Source organism: Rana temporaria, chromosome 13 (assembly GCF_905171775.1).
Source record: "Rana temporaria chromosome 13, aRanTem1.1, whole genome shotgun sequence".
NCBI classification, from domain to species: Eukaryota; Metazoa; Chordata; class Amphibia; order Anura; family Ranidae; genus Rana; species Rana temporaria.
This window is the reverse complement of record NC_053501.1, coordinates 77,726,878-77,744,872: the sequence shown is the minus strand read 5'-3', so window position 1 is coordinate 77,744,872 and position 17,995 is coordinate 77,726,878. Positions and strand designations below refer to the sequence as shown.

General features: G+C 41.3%; 1 protein-coding gene across 16 annotated transcripts in view; it reads right to left on the bottom strand.

Annotated features, from left to right (window-relative positions):
- The window catches only part of MTA1 (metastasis associated 1), a 290,526-nt gene that overhangs the window by 222,706 nt on the left and 49,825 nt on the right, over positions 1-17,995 (bottom strand). For all 16 annotated transcript variants that reach the window (XM_040333257.1, XM_040333259.1, XM_040333258.1 and 13 more), the window contains exons 4-5: positions 15,488-15,614; positions 546-609 (exon numbers count right to left, since the gene is read on the bottom strand). In XM_040333257.1, coding sequence (XP_040189191.1) covers positions 546-609; positions 15,488-15,614 — 191 coding nt within the window. The remainder of the gene's footprint in view (positions 1-545; positions 610-15,487; positions 15,615-17,995) is intronic.

The window sequence follows — 17,995 nt, the reverse complement described above, 5'->3', positions numbered from 1 at the left end:
CCCCCCCCCCCCACACTGTCCATATTGTTGTTACCTTCCCTTCATCAAAGCTTTCATATCACACCTACTTTTGTGTATTTTTTGTCCTCTTTTAGGCGTACTGACCAGCTAGACCAAGGCACAGGTTATCACATTTCCAAGTGAAGACTCTGACTATAAGTTAGAAGGGTGGCCCGAGGCTAGCCTGCATTTGTAGGATTCATCTGGGGGGGGGGGGGGGTCTATCTATGTGTATTGTTATATTATATACTATACACTCCAGCTATTTCCATGTTGGCTTGTAATCATGGTTCCCACCCCCCTGTTTCCCCCCAAACCTTCATATATACATACATATGTACGCTTCATACATTTTTTCATATTCATGCATTCAGGGTATGCCATCTTTTAGGCGTACTGACCAGGGCACACCTCAGGTCTTGGCAGTTAAAGGTTATTGCATTTCCAAGTGAAAACTGACCACACACACACACACATTTTATATAAAAAAAAAAATTATATATATATATATATATATATATAAAAATCAAAAGACAATTACATACCTCTCTTTCCAGGTAAGATTTTAAGGATTCTGTTTCATTTAAGAGTGTAACACTGCATTTGCCCCTGAAAGTCAGAGAAAAAACAAAAACAGACAAATAAGATCGTAATTTGGCAAAGATAGAAAAATTAGTGACACATTCATCCAAAAAAATTTTTACTAACAGACCCCTTAATGTTATGTACAGTCACATTTTAATTGCTCAAAAAAAAAAAAAAAGGTAAAGAACAGTTTGCTACAAATGTAAATTAGAGGGGAAGTAGAAGACTCCATAGAAGAATGATGTGGAGGTGTGTGGATATTCTCCTCGTGGTTTAGGTTGGAGCTCTATGAAGCTAGATGGGTTATGTTGTCTATATTGTGCATATTGAATAGGAGGCAAAATATACCATATACAGTGCCTTGAAAAAGTATGCATGCCCCTTGAAATTTTCCACATTTTTGTCATGTTTGCTTGCTGGTTGGAAGCGGACCAGTGGAAACTGAGTGGAAAGTTTTAAAATTTTTAGGTTCTTTTTGGGGTTTTTCCTTGCAGCTTTTCAACACCTTTTCTGTCACTTTTTTTCTTTCCTTCCTTCAGCCTACTAAGGGGAGTAGTTAATTGGTCACAGGTGCTTGAGGCCTACATAAAACTTTCTGTAGAACTCTTTTTGAGCCTGCTCATCTTTTAGCAACCACCTTTTGGGCTCTTTCACACGTCCGTTCCGTTCGTCCGTTTTTTGGACGTCCGTTAACGGACCGCAATGCTTCCCTATGGGTTAACGTCCGTTAGTGGATGAGCGTCGACGGAAGAAAACCCTATTTTTCTTCCGTCAAAAAAACGGAACGGACGAAAAACGGACGTTAGCGGATGATCCGTTTACCATCCGATCCGCTAACATCCGTTTTTCATCAAAATATGTACAAAGCCCCCCCCCCAAAAAAAAAAAAAAACGGATGGAAAAACTGACGGAAAAACGGATCAACTGATGAAAAAAAAACTGATCTGACGTGTGAAAGAACCCTTTAGCTTGCTGAAACTTAGACCAAGTGGAACTGGACTAAGTGGCGAGTTAAAAACCAGAATAGAAAACAGGAGGTTATAAAACAGGAGTCATCAAACCTGTAAGTAGCATCTGAAATTTCCTGTTAGTAATATTATTGTAACCGTAGGGTAGATTGAGCAGAGCAGTCATAACCAGTTAACATAACAAAAAAAAATAAAAATAAAAGACTGTGTCTAGCGGGGATGCTGTGTAGTAATTAATTTGTCGAGTATTGGAAGTACCTGTGTATTCACGAGTGCTGCGAGTGCACATGGGCTATATTGTTGAATATTAGTCAGGAAACTAGCACCAATGACAAAGTCAGAGGCAGATGGAGTGTCCCAAACAACAATTGTAGGTACTTAAAGCCAAATTGAGGAAAAGGACCTCCAAGGAAAAGCAGAGGGAGATTAGGGAAGTAAACAAGTGGCTGAGGAGCTGATGTAGTAAGGAGAGGTTTGGGTCGGTCACCCCGATCTGCACCTAAATGAAGAGGGTGCAGATCGGGTGGGAGTAAAGATGGTCAAAAAGTTGGAGGGGCTTTTTAAACTAGGCGATGGGAGGGAGGGTCCATAGGTAGACATAGTCAGCGCGGAACATATTCCACAGGGTAGTATCGGGAACATTAGTGGTAGGTTGACTAAAGCACATAAACCCGAAGTATAGTAATAAGTCCCATTTGCAACCTCGGAACACCCAATAAGACAGTATGCGGCCGGTCGAAACTACGTAGAATGTTCACCAATGCCAGGAGCCTGGTGATGATTGGCCCATTAAAGGGTATTCCTTTATCGTAGGGATAGGGAGGGTAAAAAAGGGGAGGGGTATGCCTGTATATCAAGAATAATGTACAAGTGAATGTGAGAGATGACATCACTAAGGGAGCTAGGGTGGAGATGGAATCCTTATGGGTACAGCTCCAAAGGGATGAAACTAGGGGGAAAGTATTACTGAGCGTATGCTACAGGACCACTAACCTGAGGGAGGAGGGGGAGATGGACCTCCTATCACAAATTGGATTAGCGGCGAGGATGGGAGGTGTCATAATGGGGGATTTTTATTATCCAGACATAGACTGAGCAGAAGGAACCGCGCATTCGTCTAAAGCTCACCAGTTCCTAAAATGTCTTGCTGGACAATTTCATGGCTCAGATGGTAGATGCACCAACTAGAAACAAGGCGTTATTAGATCTACTGATTACCAACAATACAGACCTGATCACGGATGTGGAAATAAGGGGCAATTTAGGAAACAGCAATCACAGGTCAATTAGCTTCAGTATAAATCCCACAAACAGGAAACATAAGGGATCTTATGCATGACACTGAATTTCAAAAGAGCCAACTTCACTAAACTACGAATCTGGCTAGAAGATATAAACTGGGATGAAATCCCCGGAAAAAAAAACACGGAGAAGAGATGGGTTTGCTTTAAGAGCATATTAAATAAGGGCATTAGCCAGTGCATCCCATTGGGAAATAAATTTAAAAGGAGCTAACAAAAGTCTTGGATGGATTAACTCCAATGTAAAAAATGCATATAAAAGCAAAGATGAAGGCCTTCAAAAAATACAAGGCTGAGGGATCATCATCAGCATTCAGACTTTACAAAGAATGCAACAAAAAATGTAAGGGTGCAATTAGAGCGGCCAAGATAGAACACAAAAGAAACAAAAACAGAGAAGAGCAAAAAAAACAAACACAACACAAGAAATCCTTCAAGTATAAGGCCCCTTTAACACGTGCGGACCGTATGTCCGCTTTTTCATCCATCCGTTTTCGGATGAAAAGGGGACATACATTGGTCCCTATGAGATTGCGGGTGTCAGCAGATGAACATCTGCCTCCACAAAGATCTGATTCTGCAGACGGAAGAAAACCCTATTTTTCCTTCCGTCTGCGGATCGGATGAACACGGACATACGGTCTGTGTATATCCGATCCCTCCATAGGGGAGAGCAGGGAAAAGACAGGGCGGTCCCTGCACAGTGTGCGGTGACCGCCCTGTCATCCGCCGGCATTACTGATCCGCCCCGTGTGAAAGGAGCCTAAACCACAGTGTTTGTCCTCATGACACGTCACAGGAAGCAACCTCATGGCTAACAGAGGACAGAATAAGAAATAGACTTAAAAAAAAAAAAAACTTAACATTGATAAGTCACCAGGACCGGATTGTGTATATGGTGTCACTGGCACACAAAAAAAAAAAAAAAGAAGTGTATGATTTGCTGCAGTTATAAATTCCACACTATGTGGAATAAAAACGATATTGGTATATTGGATAACTACGCCAACCCTAAATTAATACAATAAAAAACAGCATGTATCAAATCACCAGCTCATTCACCGCAGATCAAGACTCACTGTGCTTCGCCTGACATTACAGATACGACTCTGATGTCAGGCGAAGCACCGCAAGTCTTGATCTGCAGTGAATGAGCAGGTGATTTGATACATGCTGTTTTTTATTGTTATTTCTTGTAAGTGTAGCTTTTTAGGGGGGGCTTTTTTAATAAATTTAAAAGCAGAGAACACTATGGTACTTGTGTTTTTTGTTTCATGTCCTTAACCCCTGGATATAAAAGTGGAATTGATTATTAAAAAGCGAATAGATGAAGGTGGTGTTTGAACACAATTCAAATGTTGATTACCCACATAGGAGGTGCAGTCTTGAGACTGTAGGAATTACTACTATTGGTAAAGTGGATTGATCGTGGCGGACACAAGGAGTGATCTGTCTATGAGTTTTATACTCCTCCTTGAGCTGAGCAGGCATTTTAGCAAGTGCTGGTGTGCACTGAATATTGGATCCATGAAATCCAGGATTTTTCACAGCGGTGACAGCTTTGGAAACCTACATATGAACGTTTTTTTATAATTTATTTATTTTCTTCTTTCATAAATTGTTTTATGGAATGTATAATTATTTGTTTATATAAGATTTATAGATACGCAGCGCTGCACTATTTTCACAAAATTAATATTGCAGTAGGTGTGGTGTATCACTATAAGTGTTCAGCAGCTGTGTAGACACTCGGAGTGTTTTTTTTTCTCTCACGTCATTATAGGAGTAATTGATTAGTATTGTGGCGCTGATTGGTTTTCTCACAATTTCCTCCCTATATATAACCCCTCCCACACAGGGAGTACCTCAGTTTTGTAGCAAAGCTGTGTGTGTAATATTATATATATTCTCATCTATATCCCTCAAAAAATCCACTCGCCTGCTCGCAGTGGAGTGGAGTGGATTTTGAGGACTGACGAGGAAGGGCTGCCTGGGAGCTGGGGGGGGGGGGGGCGAGCACCGCCGGCAGCCTGTGTGTAATGGGAGTGCTTCTCCCAGTGACCACGGAGGGGGGGGGGGGGGGAAAGAGAGAGAGAGAGAGAGAGAGAGAGAGAGAGAGAGAGAGAGAGAGAGAGAGAGAGAGAGAGAGAGAGAGAGAGAGAGAGAGAGAGCGCAGCCCGGGTGTTTTAGAGCGCAGCGCGGGGAACACAGGATAACAGTTTTCATTTTAATTTCTGTGTTCCCCCCACCTTTCGCTGTCAGGTCCAGCCACACCCCCTGGTCCGGGGACTTTGCTAGACAGATCACCCGTCCAATCCTGGCGACGGGTGATTGGTCAAAGTTCCCCGGCCAGGTTGGCGGGGCTGAATATGACGTTGAGCGGCGCGAACACGGCAATTAAAATGAAAACCATTATCCTGCGTTCCCTGCGCTGCGTGCCGATTACCTGGGCTGCTCTCCTGTTCCTTTCCCCCCCTGCACAGGTAGGCTGCATAGTGGACACAGGCTGCATTTGGTAAACACAGGCTGAATGGTGGACACGGGATGCGTTTGGTGGGCATAGGCAACCTGCATTGGTGGGCATGGATACTGTTAATATTTCTTTTTATAACTTAATTCTGCATAAAACATTTAAGTGTCATTTCATGAGATAATTTATGAGGGAGTGTTTAGAGGCGAAATTAGGGGCGGGCTGGGTGGGGCAACTGGTGGCGAGTAACCCTTGGGCCCTGTGTGTGTGTATATATATATATATATATATATATATATATATATATATATATATATATATATATAGTAAAAAATGAACTACTGACACATGTGCCATTGTCACATGAGATTAAAAGCATCGTTAATTGGTATCGGCAAGTACTTGTACTCTGTCCTAAAAAAGTGGTATCGGGACAACCCTAGTTAGAATCTTTAATATTTGCTAACACAATGAAGGTTTACTATTTAGAATAAGCTGTCAGATTAATAAAACAGCGATATCAGAACCGATTCAATCATACAATTTGTAGCGTATGTACGCTACAAATTGTATGATTGAATTGGTTCTGACTAGCCAATACAATGGGATAAAGGAATATTCCTGAACTTTATTTGTTTTAGCTCATGGTTTCTGTGAAATTGTGTGAATGCATCAATGCAGTGCATGTTATATCAGCTTCCATTCATTGAACGAGTTTACCAAAAATGTAAATATTGCAGAATATATAGCCTCATGCTATATAACTAAGCTTCATTTCATGCTGAATAAACTAAAATTATTGATGTATCTTAAATATAAAAAACTATCTTTAGATTGTTTTTTTTTTATTCTTTATCAAATTTATTTTTAATAAAATGCTTTTGAAGTAAAACAATCTATTTAAAGAAACAAAACAAAAAACAAAACACACAAAGAAGATTTTTTTTTTTTTTTTTTTTTTAAATCATTGATTTATATCCATCCTGGCCAACAGAGCACAAAGGACAGAAGGCAATAGTGGAGTCAGTAGTGAGAATACAGCTGTAACTTCTAATCCTGGGGTGAATGCAAGGACAATTCGAAAACAAAGCCAGTGGAAAACGAAGGGGAAGTTAATATGCACCCATACCATGCTGAGAGGCGTATACACAAATGCTAGGAGCCTAGCTAACAAAGTTAAGGAACTGGAGCAGTTATTGCACGAGGAGGACTTAGACTTTGTGGGAATAACTGAAACTTGGTTGACAGCTCACACAATTGGCTGGAAAATATACAGGGATATTTCTTGCATCGAAAACACAGGGAAGGTAGAGGGGGAGGGGTGTGTCTGTATGTAAAAAATGATGCAAAGGTGGTAGATAGGAGCAACATTGTGAATGGGATGTGGGGGGGGGGGGGGGGGGGAGTCAGTATGGGTAGAACTTCAAAAAGAAGATGTGGGAAATAGTGGGGGTAGGTTATAGGCCACCCAACTTGGAGGAGGAGTGGGAACTACTATATCACAGTCTGATATCAGATGTGGAAATACGAGACAACTTGGAATCCAGCGATCATAGGATGATCACATTTAATGTAAAACAGAAAAAAGGGAGGTACGAGGGAAGCACACTAGATTCCAAATGAACCAATTTTTCTAAACTGCGGTCAATACTACATGACATCAATTGGGACCCAATCCTAGATACATTGAACACTGAAGAAAAATGAGAATGCTTTAGAAGCATATTAAACAAAAAGGTATCACACAGTGCATTCCAATGGGCAATAAATATAGAAGAATTAACAGTTTAGCCACCCAGGTTTCACCTTAAGTAAAACAGTCTTATTAAAGAGAAAAATTGCATTTAAAACAATATAAAAAGGGGGATGGGGCACCGTCAGCATTCCAACACTACAAGAAATGCAATAAGTAACACCACAATCAGGGTGCCCAAAAAAAAAAAAAAAAAACATGACTATGAGAGGCATAGCGGAGCACATTGCCCACATAAAAGACAAGGCTGGGGGGGGATGGTTACGGATGACAAAGAGAAGGCAACTGTACTAAATGCCTTCTCCTCAGTTTTTTACACAGGAAAAAGGAGGGTTATATCTAGGGTTGTCCCGATACCACTTTTTTAGGACCGAGTACAAGTACCGATACTTTTTTTCATGTAGTCGCCGATACCGAATACCGATACTTTTTTTAAATGTCATGTGACAGTTTTCAAACCACAATACAGACTAAGGATATTTTCTTTAGAATTATGAAGAACTCTAACTCAAGACATTATAAAAGAATAAAAATGAGTAAAAATGAATAAAAATGTTTTATTTGCTTGTCACGCAGTAGTAAAAAACTCAAAGAATTTTCATAGAACATGTTGATAAATACAAAAAAAGTATTCTATTTAGGTATCGGGAGCATTTGCGCGAGTACTCCCGCAAATACTCGGTATCGGTCCCGATACCGATACTAGTATCGGTATCTGGACAACCCTAGTTATATCGATCGCGTCACATCACAGGGCATACCCTCCTGGCTAACAGAGGCCGGAGTGAAGGAAAGACTTGATAAACTTAATACAAATAAAATCACCAGGACCAGGTGGCTTACACTCAAGAGTCCACAGATAACTCAGTCAGGTTATAGCCAGACCAGTGTCCCTGATCTTTGTGAACAGCATACGGACAGGACTGTTACCAGCCGATTGGAGAAAAGTCAATGTGGTACCAATATCCAAAAAGACAGATAAATTCATGGAAACTTCAGGCCAGTCAGTCCAACATCAATCGTTGGTAAATGATTCAGAGGATGGGATAAATAGCCCAATCTCAGTTTTTGCAGCCAGAAATGAGCAATAACTTCACATAAGGATATAGAAATTTTACAGAAAGACCTGAACAAAATAATGGAGTGGGCCAAATCATGGCAAACAAGGTTTAAAGTAATGCACTTGCGGGCAAAAAAACATAAATGCAAAACTACTTACTATGGAGAGAACCGCTGTGGGAAATCGAGAATGGAGAAAGATTTCTTTAGAAATACCCACAATCATTCTAGGAGACTTCAACATCCCTGTTAATACAAACACTCCTGCTACTTCTAAACTTCAGTCTAACCTCCGCCTTTGACCTGAAGCAATGGATACATGCTTCTACTCACTCTGATTGCAACACTCTTGACCTGGTTTCCCTCACACCTATACACTCTCGGATTATTATTTCAGGTACTTATATAGCGCTGTCAATTTACGCAGTGCTTTACATATACATTGTACATTCACCTCAGTCCCTACACTCAGGGAGATTACAACCTAAGGTCCCTAACACACATTCATACATATACTAGGGCCAATTTAGACAGGATCCGATTAACCTACCAGTAGGGCTGCAACTAACGATTATTTTCATAATTGATTAGTTGGCCGATTAAATCGGTTAATAACATTAAAAAAAAACATTAAAAAAAAAAAAAAAAGAAGTTATTTTGCGGTGATTTGCATTTTTTATATATTTTGGCCAATTTGTTGTTGGGCAGATTAAAAAAACACAAATTGCCACAAAAACGCATTACATACTTTTCTTCAGCTTCTCCATCAAAGTATATTGAACCAAAAAAACAAAATAGCACCATTTTGCGTTAAAAAAAAAAAAAAAGTCCTTGCCCTTTCCAAATGGGCAGCAGCTGAAAAAAAATCATGGATGTGAACATGTCCCATAGGAAACCATGTAAATGAACTGTAGTGCGTTTCTGCAAAAAGCACCAAAAAACACAGAGGTGTGACCCAGGCCTGAGATGTTTAGTAACATAATAGGGATAAAAAAAAACTAAAAATTAGTACAAAAAGAGCAAATAATTGCTACTGTAAGGGGTTAATTTTTTACTGTTGAACAGTGAAAGTAATATTTACATTAGCGATTTGCTCTTTTTGTACTATAAAGTGCCAATTTTTTTTTTTTTTTTTAAAACCCCATTATGTTACTGGTCGATTAATCGATTACCATTTTCATAATCGATTAATTTCATAATCTATTAGTTGTCGATTAGTTGTTTCGGCCCTACCTACCAGCATATCTTTTTAGCATGTGGGAGGAAAAATTTGTGATTATGTCTTTTAAGTAGGACGTATTCAGCAACATTCACTGGTCTCTACCCAAGACTATGTGTTTAATGGATCGGATAACATTCCGACCCAATAGGGTTTCCATATGTTACCTACACTTGGAACTTCAAGCTGATTCCGATCCTCCTTAGACTTATCATCACATCGCTTTAATATTAGTTGTCGATCCTCCTTGCCATTGTGGAGATATATCCTTGGCCCCCCCCCCTTGTCTATTATCTGTAATCAAGTCAACCACACCCAAAAAGACAATGTTTCCCTCTATTGAAATTGTCACGGTCTTGTAAAATTGTTTTCCATTGCACACATCTTGTACACTTGGGTATTTGGACACTATCGTGCCGTAGACCCCTTACCGTCCTACACCTTTCACTCCATTCGCACCTTGTGCCCCCCTTGTCATTCCTTCTATTTTGGTTATCCTTAAGAGTAAACCCCCACACTTTTTCCACATATACGCACCTTTATTTTCCCAACACTTAATCAGTGTGGCTTTGGTGCCACACGTCTTTATATATTGCTTGTCTATCACTCTTTCCCTAATCACACAACCAATGATGGGATCCCAAATCCAAATGTTCCTGTATCTTTCAGTTGGTTTGACCAATGATTTGCCCTGTCACAGGGGCTCTATTTGGTAATGTTGGCTCCCTTTGTCCACTAGCCCCTTTTGTGACAACTTCCTGTATGGTTTAACAACCTGTATGCTATCGATTTTGTGGGATTTACATCTTTCCCAATTCATTGTTATGGTCTTTCAACTCTAATTAATGCCATGTATCTTTTTCCACTTTTGTTTAGCGACCCCTGGTGGTCTGGTGCGGTCTTTGGCCACCGGGTTCTTCTCCCCATACTTTGGCGGACTTGTGTTTCTCCTGGGAGGGGTGACCCTATTGGTTCATCCCCTCCTTGCCTTCCCCAAGCCGGGCTCCCCGCCCATCGGGTCTGTGTGGAATGCGCACGCGCGGAAGTGTCAATTGGGCACCTGCGCTCTGCGGAGGAACGGACCTGTGACGCCCGACGCCGCTGATTGGCGGTGCTTCGGGTGTCCCCGAGTTGGGGAGCTCATTTTAAGGGCTTAGCATGTGGATTGCGGATCTCTTCTTGTGGTTCCTATATGCGGTTTAGAGCAGTAAGGCTTTTAACATCTTTGGATGGGGGACTCCCACAGGTACGTCTTCTCCTGGCTTTTAGGTGCATTTTTGTATGCCCTGTTAACCTCTCATTGTAACCCACTTTCATTTGCATCAACAGACTTCTACCTGCTGGGCAGTCCTTTGCAATGTTGGACCCTATATAATTTTTAGCCAGGATACTATCCTAGTCCGGAGCACCTTGGGATGTCCCCACCTTCAACTTGCCTTTACTGTCTCCGCATCACAGTGAACCACCAGATGGCTTGGCACCCACACTACTATTTCACAATTACTCGGTAAGCCGAATCTGGGTCATTTTCTGTTCAGCTTAATTATGGTTATCCATTCAGCCTTTTCCTCGGTTCCCCCCCCCCCCCCTTCCCATACCTAGTCCCTTCACCCCCCCACCCTCCCCTCCCACCCCCTTTCCTTTTCCTTGGTTTTCCCCGCCCCCCCCCCCCTTTCCTCCCCCTCCCCCTCTCATCCCTACTCCCTTGCTCTCTCTTTCACGGGTGTCCCACTCCTCTTTTTGCTCTTTACTCGATTTCTTACCTATTTTATGCCTTCATTTAGATTTTTCCGCATTATTCCCCTTGTCCGCCGCAGGGGGGCTTATTTTACCTGAGCGACTTGACACCGCACACAACCACCCAAATAGTGGGTAAGCTATTTCTCTCTGTATTATGCCTTTCTATTGTATTATGGCTATTTTTTTTAATTATTATGTTTGTTCAACATTAATTGTATTTGTCTGTTTTATAGATTGGTTCTCTTGAGGAAGCGGTTCTTACCGCGAAACTAGTCGAGGCATAGACCAATCTATATGTTTGTAATAACAGATATTGCCCGGGGGTATCCCTGAGGTTCTGTTTTTTCAATTTTAATTATGTATTTTTTGTCTAACAATTTTATGCAATAAAATGTATTATTTTACATGTATGTCATTTCTTACCAAGATAGTCCATTAATCTTTTTGGGGGAAGGGAATGTTAGAGGATGAGCATTAGCCACCGTCCCTTGTCCCCACCCTCTTCGTCTGTAACCTACCCATAGGTGTGCGCAGCCTATTGCATTAGGGTATGCACCCCAAAGCTCAAACATATTTGCATGTGTATATACAGTATACTGATGGTGTCAGTAGGGCAGTGGACAGTGTCAGTAGTTTTTTATTTTTAGCTTTGGTGAAATATCAGGGGTCTATTTCTGTGCGTTACTGCACGCTTAACGCAGTATATTTCTGTGCATTACTGCATGTTTAACTCAGTATATTCCAGTGTGTTACTGCACGTTTAATGCAGCATATTTCTGTGTGTTATGTGTCGTTTAATGCTGTATTTTTCTGTGCGTTAGTGCAGGTTTAACTCAGTATAATTCGGAGACAATCTGCACCACACAGGGTGATTAGGGTGTGCCCAGGCACACCTGGCACACCCTGTGCGCACGCCTATGAACCTACCAGTAGTGCTGCAACTAACGATTATTTTCATAATCGATTAGTTGGACTATTAATCGGGTAATAACATAAAAAAAAAAAAAAGTTATTTTGCGGTGATTTGCATTTTTTATATATTTTGGCCATACTTTTCTTCAGCTTCTCCATCGAAGTACATTGAACCAAAAAAACTAAATAGCACCATTTTGCGTTAAAAAAAGTCCTTGCCCTTTCCAAATAGGCAGCAGCTGAAAAAAATCATGGATGTGAACATGTCCCATAGGAAACCATGTAAATGAACTGTTTCTGCAAAAAGCACCAAAAAACACAGAGGTGTGACCCAGGCCTGAGATGTTTAGTAACATAATAGGGATAAAAAAACTAAAATTAGTACAAAAAGAGCAAATAATTGCTACTGTAAGGGGTTAAGTTTTTACTGTTGAACAGTGAAAGTAATATTTACAGTAGCGATTTGCTCTTTTTGTACTATGAAGTGCCAATTTTTAGTTTTTTTTTTAACACCATTATGTTACTGGCCAATTAATCGATTACCATTTTTATAATCGATTAATTTCATAATCGATTAGTTGTTTCGGCCCTACCTACCAGCATATCTTTTTAGCGTGTAGGAGGAAACCCACGCAGGCACAGGGAGAACATGTAAACTCCAGACAGATGGTGTCGTGGTCGAGAAACGTACCAGCGACCCATTTTGCTGCTAGGCGAAAGTGGCAACCACTACACCACTGTGCTGCCCCCCACCTTTTCAGTTTCACTCCCTCACATCCACCTTCTCTAACCGACGAACAATTATCCGTAGAAACCTTCACCACCTCAACCCTTCTCTTCTCTACTCTGCCACTTATGTCTACAACACTTCACATTCATCCTCCCTGGACATACTGGCCCCACCCACTCCACTTAAAATCAGACCCAGACTCCTACAACCTTGGCTTTTGAGGCACAAGACTAAGTCTCAGAAAGATTTCAACTAATATAAATCTGCCCTCCAAAAATACAATTGCCGCCTCCTCACTGCATAGCAGATCTAATTTATAACTTATTCCCTTCCCTATGAACTCTTCTCTACCTTTAACTCTCTACTTTGTCCTCCACCACCTCCACTCACTAACTCACTCAACTGCCCAGGAGATCACCAATCACATCAAAAATAAGATTGATACAAATGTGTGAGGAGATCTGTTGTACAGCTACCTTCCCCACAGGTACAATCATTACTCCCCTCATTCAACCCCACCACTATAGACAAGGTTACTAAACTTTTTTTCCAACGTCCACCCAACCCCCTGCTCCCTTGCAAATGCTATGGTCACCCTCTGGCTCTATCCTACACACGTTAACCTAAATCTTCAGCTTCTCCCTCTCTTCTGGTATCTTCCACAACTCTCTAAAACATGCTCTAATAACCCCCATACTTAAAAAAGCCTTCGCTGGACCCCCACCAATCTTAACATCATATGTCCCATCTCCTTGCTTCCCTTTTTATTTAAAAACTTCTTGGAAGTCTAGTCTACAACCGACTGAGCGGCCACCTCACGGAGAATAACCCTTCAGTCTGGAATTTGCCCTAAAACGCGCCTTTAAAACTGCTCTCCTAATGGCTAAAACCAAATGGGCACACTTCTGTTCCCTTGCTCCTGGACCTCTCTGCTGCCTTTGACACTGTGGACCACCCCTCCCTCCCTCAAAAAAAAAAAAAAAAAAAAAAAACACGCCTTTGGTCTCCATGACCAATTTGTTCACTGGTTCTCATCCGACTTATCTAACCGCACCTTTAACGTTACCTACAATTCCACTTCCTCCTCTCTTCTTCCTTTCTGTCGGGATCCCCCAAGGTTCTGTTCTTAGACCGATCCTATTCTCTATCTACACCTCCTCCCTGGGTCAGGTAATATACCTTCTTGGTTTCCAATACCATCTGTGCCGACGATACACAAATTTATCTCTCTACCTCTCAGATCACTCCTTCAGTCTCCTCACATATTACCAAATTACTGACATTAGCATGGATGTCACACCACTTCCTCAAACGCAGTAATCAAAACCAAGCTCATTCACCAATGTGGTCTTCCCCTGATTTCTCAGTCAAGATCAATAACGCAACCATCAAACTGTCCCTGCATGCCAAGATTCTAGGTGTAATCCTGGACTCTGAACCATCTTTTCAGGCCCACATCAAATCACTGTCCAAATCTTGTGGCTTCAACCCATACATCTCCAAAATATGTCCCTTCCTAACCAATGACACCACAAAGCCAGTTCACTCCCCGCCTCAACTACTGAAATTCCCTCACTGGATTACTTTTATGTAAGCTATCCCCCTTCAGTCCATCATGAATGCTGCTGCCAGGCTCATCCACTTTACCAACCGTTCTATGTATGCTACTCCGCTTTTTAATCTCTCCACTGGCTTCCATTCACCCAACTCATTACAGTCAAAATACCAAACAACAACAACAACTTACAAAGCCATTCACAACTCTGCTCCCATCTACATCACCAACCTAGTTATTAGTTCCTTCCAAAGACCTCCTGCTCTCTAGGTCCCATGCTTGCTTCCAGGACTTTTCCAGAGCCTCTTCCATTCTATGGAAATCCCTACCCCAATCTGTCTGACCATCTTCTACTCTGTCCACGTTTAGACGATCCCTGAAAACCCTTCTTTTCAAAAAAGCCTATTCTGCTCAACCCAACAACTGTACTTTTATTTTCTTCATCAGCTCATCCCACACAGCCATTACCCTTTGTATCACTTGACCTTCCCTCCTAGATTGCACGCTATAAACGAGCAGGCCCTCCTGCGCTGAATTGTATTGTAACTGTACTGTCTGCCCTCATGTTGTAAAGCTCTGCGCAAACGGTTGGCACTATATAAATCCTGTATAATAAAAAGTATTGAGGCAGCGTCACGAAGGTAAACCATATTTGTCTTTCTTTGTTGTTGGTATACTGACTTTCAGTAACAGAGGTAGGCAGGGGCCAACCAGACGAAAATGTGGTCAGAAAGACCCAGGTGGGGGGGGTCAAGAGAGGGATAATCGTTCTATATGCCTTACTGCTTACTAGTCAAGTGTGTTCACTCCTTAGGAGGCAATGGTGATATGCTGATGAAACGTTGGTAAGAAGTCTGTGATGAAAAAAAATCACCATCACATAGAAAGCCTCTGGGTGCCTATTTTGAAATGAGCAGATGTCATCATCAAGCTCCTTAAGTGCATCATTAGCCATAGCACTTGGAACATAGACAGTTACAAGGAGAACAAGGGTAAACACTTAGTTCACCTTTTCATTTTTCTGAAACAGACAAAATTGCACTTTAATTTTGGAGTGCAGCTTACCTGCCTGTACATTGAATAAAACAGACGTGTGATTACAAGATTTTTTGGGATTATGTTTTTTTCAGAGCAGTTTTACTATTAGACACATTTAGGAAAGTGCTTTGTGAGCAAGTCTGGAATGGCAACTTACCGTATATGGGTAGCTGGTAAAGATTCAAGCTGCCTAGATAAAAACAGCTCTCTGTGTCTTAATTGATGCTTTAATTTTTCAGGTAAATCCACCATCTCTGGATTTTCCATTTCTTCCTCCATTTCTCCTAAATGCAGGGGAAAAAAAAGGTGTTTAGCATAAGAAAAAAAAAACAATTTCTCTTCAAGTCACCTTTTGAAACAAGAGCTTCCTGGTTTGATATAGGCTGGCTCAATAAGATTCAAAATGCAATGATTCAGACAACCATGCCCTTTTTCAAGGATGGTTGCTTGAAATATTGCTGTATTCCTTTAATGTTATTGAGCATAATTTGGCTCTTTTTTTTGTTGGTCTCTGGTAAGCTTTGGGGATTTACCAAGAGAATGTACAGTACAACCTTGGATTGTGAGCAGAATTCATTCCAGAAACAGGCTTGTAAGCCAAAGCACTGGCATTTCAAAGCAAATTTCCCCATGAAATAATGGAAGACGCAAATGCTTCATTCCACAACCATTTATTCACAAGTCCTTCAGTTTATAGTCCATATAAAAAGATTATGGCAAAATGATGGGTTGTGTTACCATAAAATATCAATCCACAAATGGAAGAAGAACGAAAGAAAGAAAGAAAGAAAGAAAAGTGTAGCAATATGGTTACATTTAATGGTAAATTTAGCAACTCGCATGGTTGATGATTAACCACTTGCTGACCGCCGCACAATGATGTATGTTGACACAATGGCATGGGCAGGCAAATGGACGTAACTGTACGTCCCTTTAAATTTGCCGCCGGAGGCCTGCGCCGTGCCTCGTGAGTGTGCCCACGATTGCAGTCGTCAAAGGCAGGACAGGGGGATGCCTTTGTAAACAAGGCATTCCCCTGTTCTGCCTAGTGACACGTCAGTCATCTACTATTCCCTGTTATCAGAAACAGTGATCAGTGATGCGTCACTGGTAGCTCCCTAGAACACACTTAAACCCTTCAGCGCTGCCTAGTGGTTAACCCCTTCACAGTAACCAGTGTTTTTTTTTTTGGTCCCAAAAATGTCCGATGTGTCCACCAAAAAGTCGCAATATATAAAAATAAAAAAAATTACTAAAAAAACGCCATAAAACTATCCCCCGTTTAATAGACGCTATAACTTTTGCACAAACCAATCAATATTCGCTTCTTTTTTTTTAACCAAAAATATGTAGAAGAATACATATCGGCCCAAACTGAGAAAAAAATTTGCTTAGAAAAAAAAAATTATATATTTTACAGTTGTGTTCAAAATTATTCAACCCCCCAATGCTGTAAAGGGTTTTAGGGAATTTAGTGTACATTTGTAATTGTATTCAGAATGAAATCCTACAAGGACTTCTTAAAGAACCATATGCAACTAAAATGACATCAATTGGTTTTGTAATACAGTAGTAAATGTTTCTTTTGTGAATTCTTCATTTACACAATTATTCAACCCCTTAAAGACTACCACTCTGAAGAACAGAGGTTCATTGAAGTGTTTTCAATCAGGTATTGAAAACACCTGTGGATGTCAGGGAGCAGCAATAAAGCCTAATAAGCACCAATTAGGCAGCTTTAAAATGACTGATACTCAGCTCCTTCTAGACATTTACTGGTGTGGTTACAAACATGGTGAAGTCAAGAGAATGGTCCAGGAAGACAAGAGAAGAGGTGATTACTCTTCACAGGAAGGCCAACGGCTATAAGAAGATTGCAAAGATGTTAAACATACCAAGAGACACCATAGGAAGCATCATCCGCAAATTCAAGGCAAAGGGCACTGTTGAAACGCTACCTGGTCGTGGCAGAAAGAAGATGCTGACTTTGACTACTGTGCGCTACCTGAAGCGTAGAGTGGAGAAAAGTCCCCGTGTGACTGCTGAGGAACTGAGAAAAGATTTGTCAGATGTGGGTACTGAAGTTTCTGCTCAGACAATACGGCGCACACTGCGTAATGAAGGCCTCCATGCCAGAACTCCCAGGCGCACCCCCTTGCTGTCTCCAAAGAATAAGAAGAGTCGACTGCAGTATGCCAAAAGTCATGTGGACAAACCACAGAAGTTTTGGGATTGTGTTCTGTGGACTGATGAAACAAAATTAGAACTGTTTGGGCCCATGGATCAATGCTATGTTTGGAGGAGGAAGAACAAGGCCTATGATGAAAATAACACCTTGCCTACTGTGAAGCATGGTGGGGAGTCAATCATGCTTTGGGGCTGTTTTGCTTCTGCAGGTACAGGGAAGCTTCAGCGTGTGCAAGGTACCATGAATTCTCTTCAGTACCAGGAGATAGTGGATGACAATGTGATGCAGTCCGTCACAAACCTGAGGCTTGGGAGACGTTGGACCTTTCAACAGGACAATGATCCCAAGCATACCTCCAAGTCCACTAGAGCATGGTTGCAGATTAAAGGCTGGAACATTGTGGAGTGGCCATCGCAGTCACCAGACTTAAATCCGATTGAGAACCTCTGGTGGGACTTAAAGAAAGCAGTTGCAGTG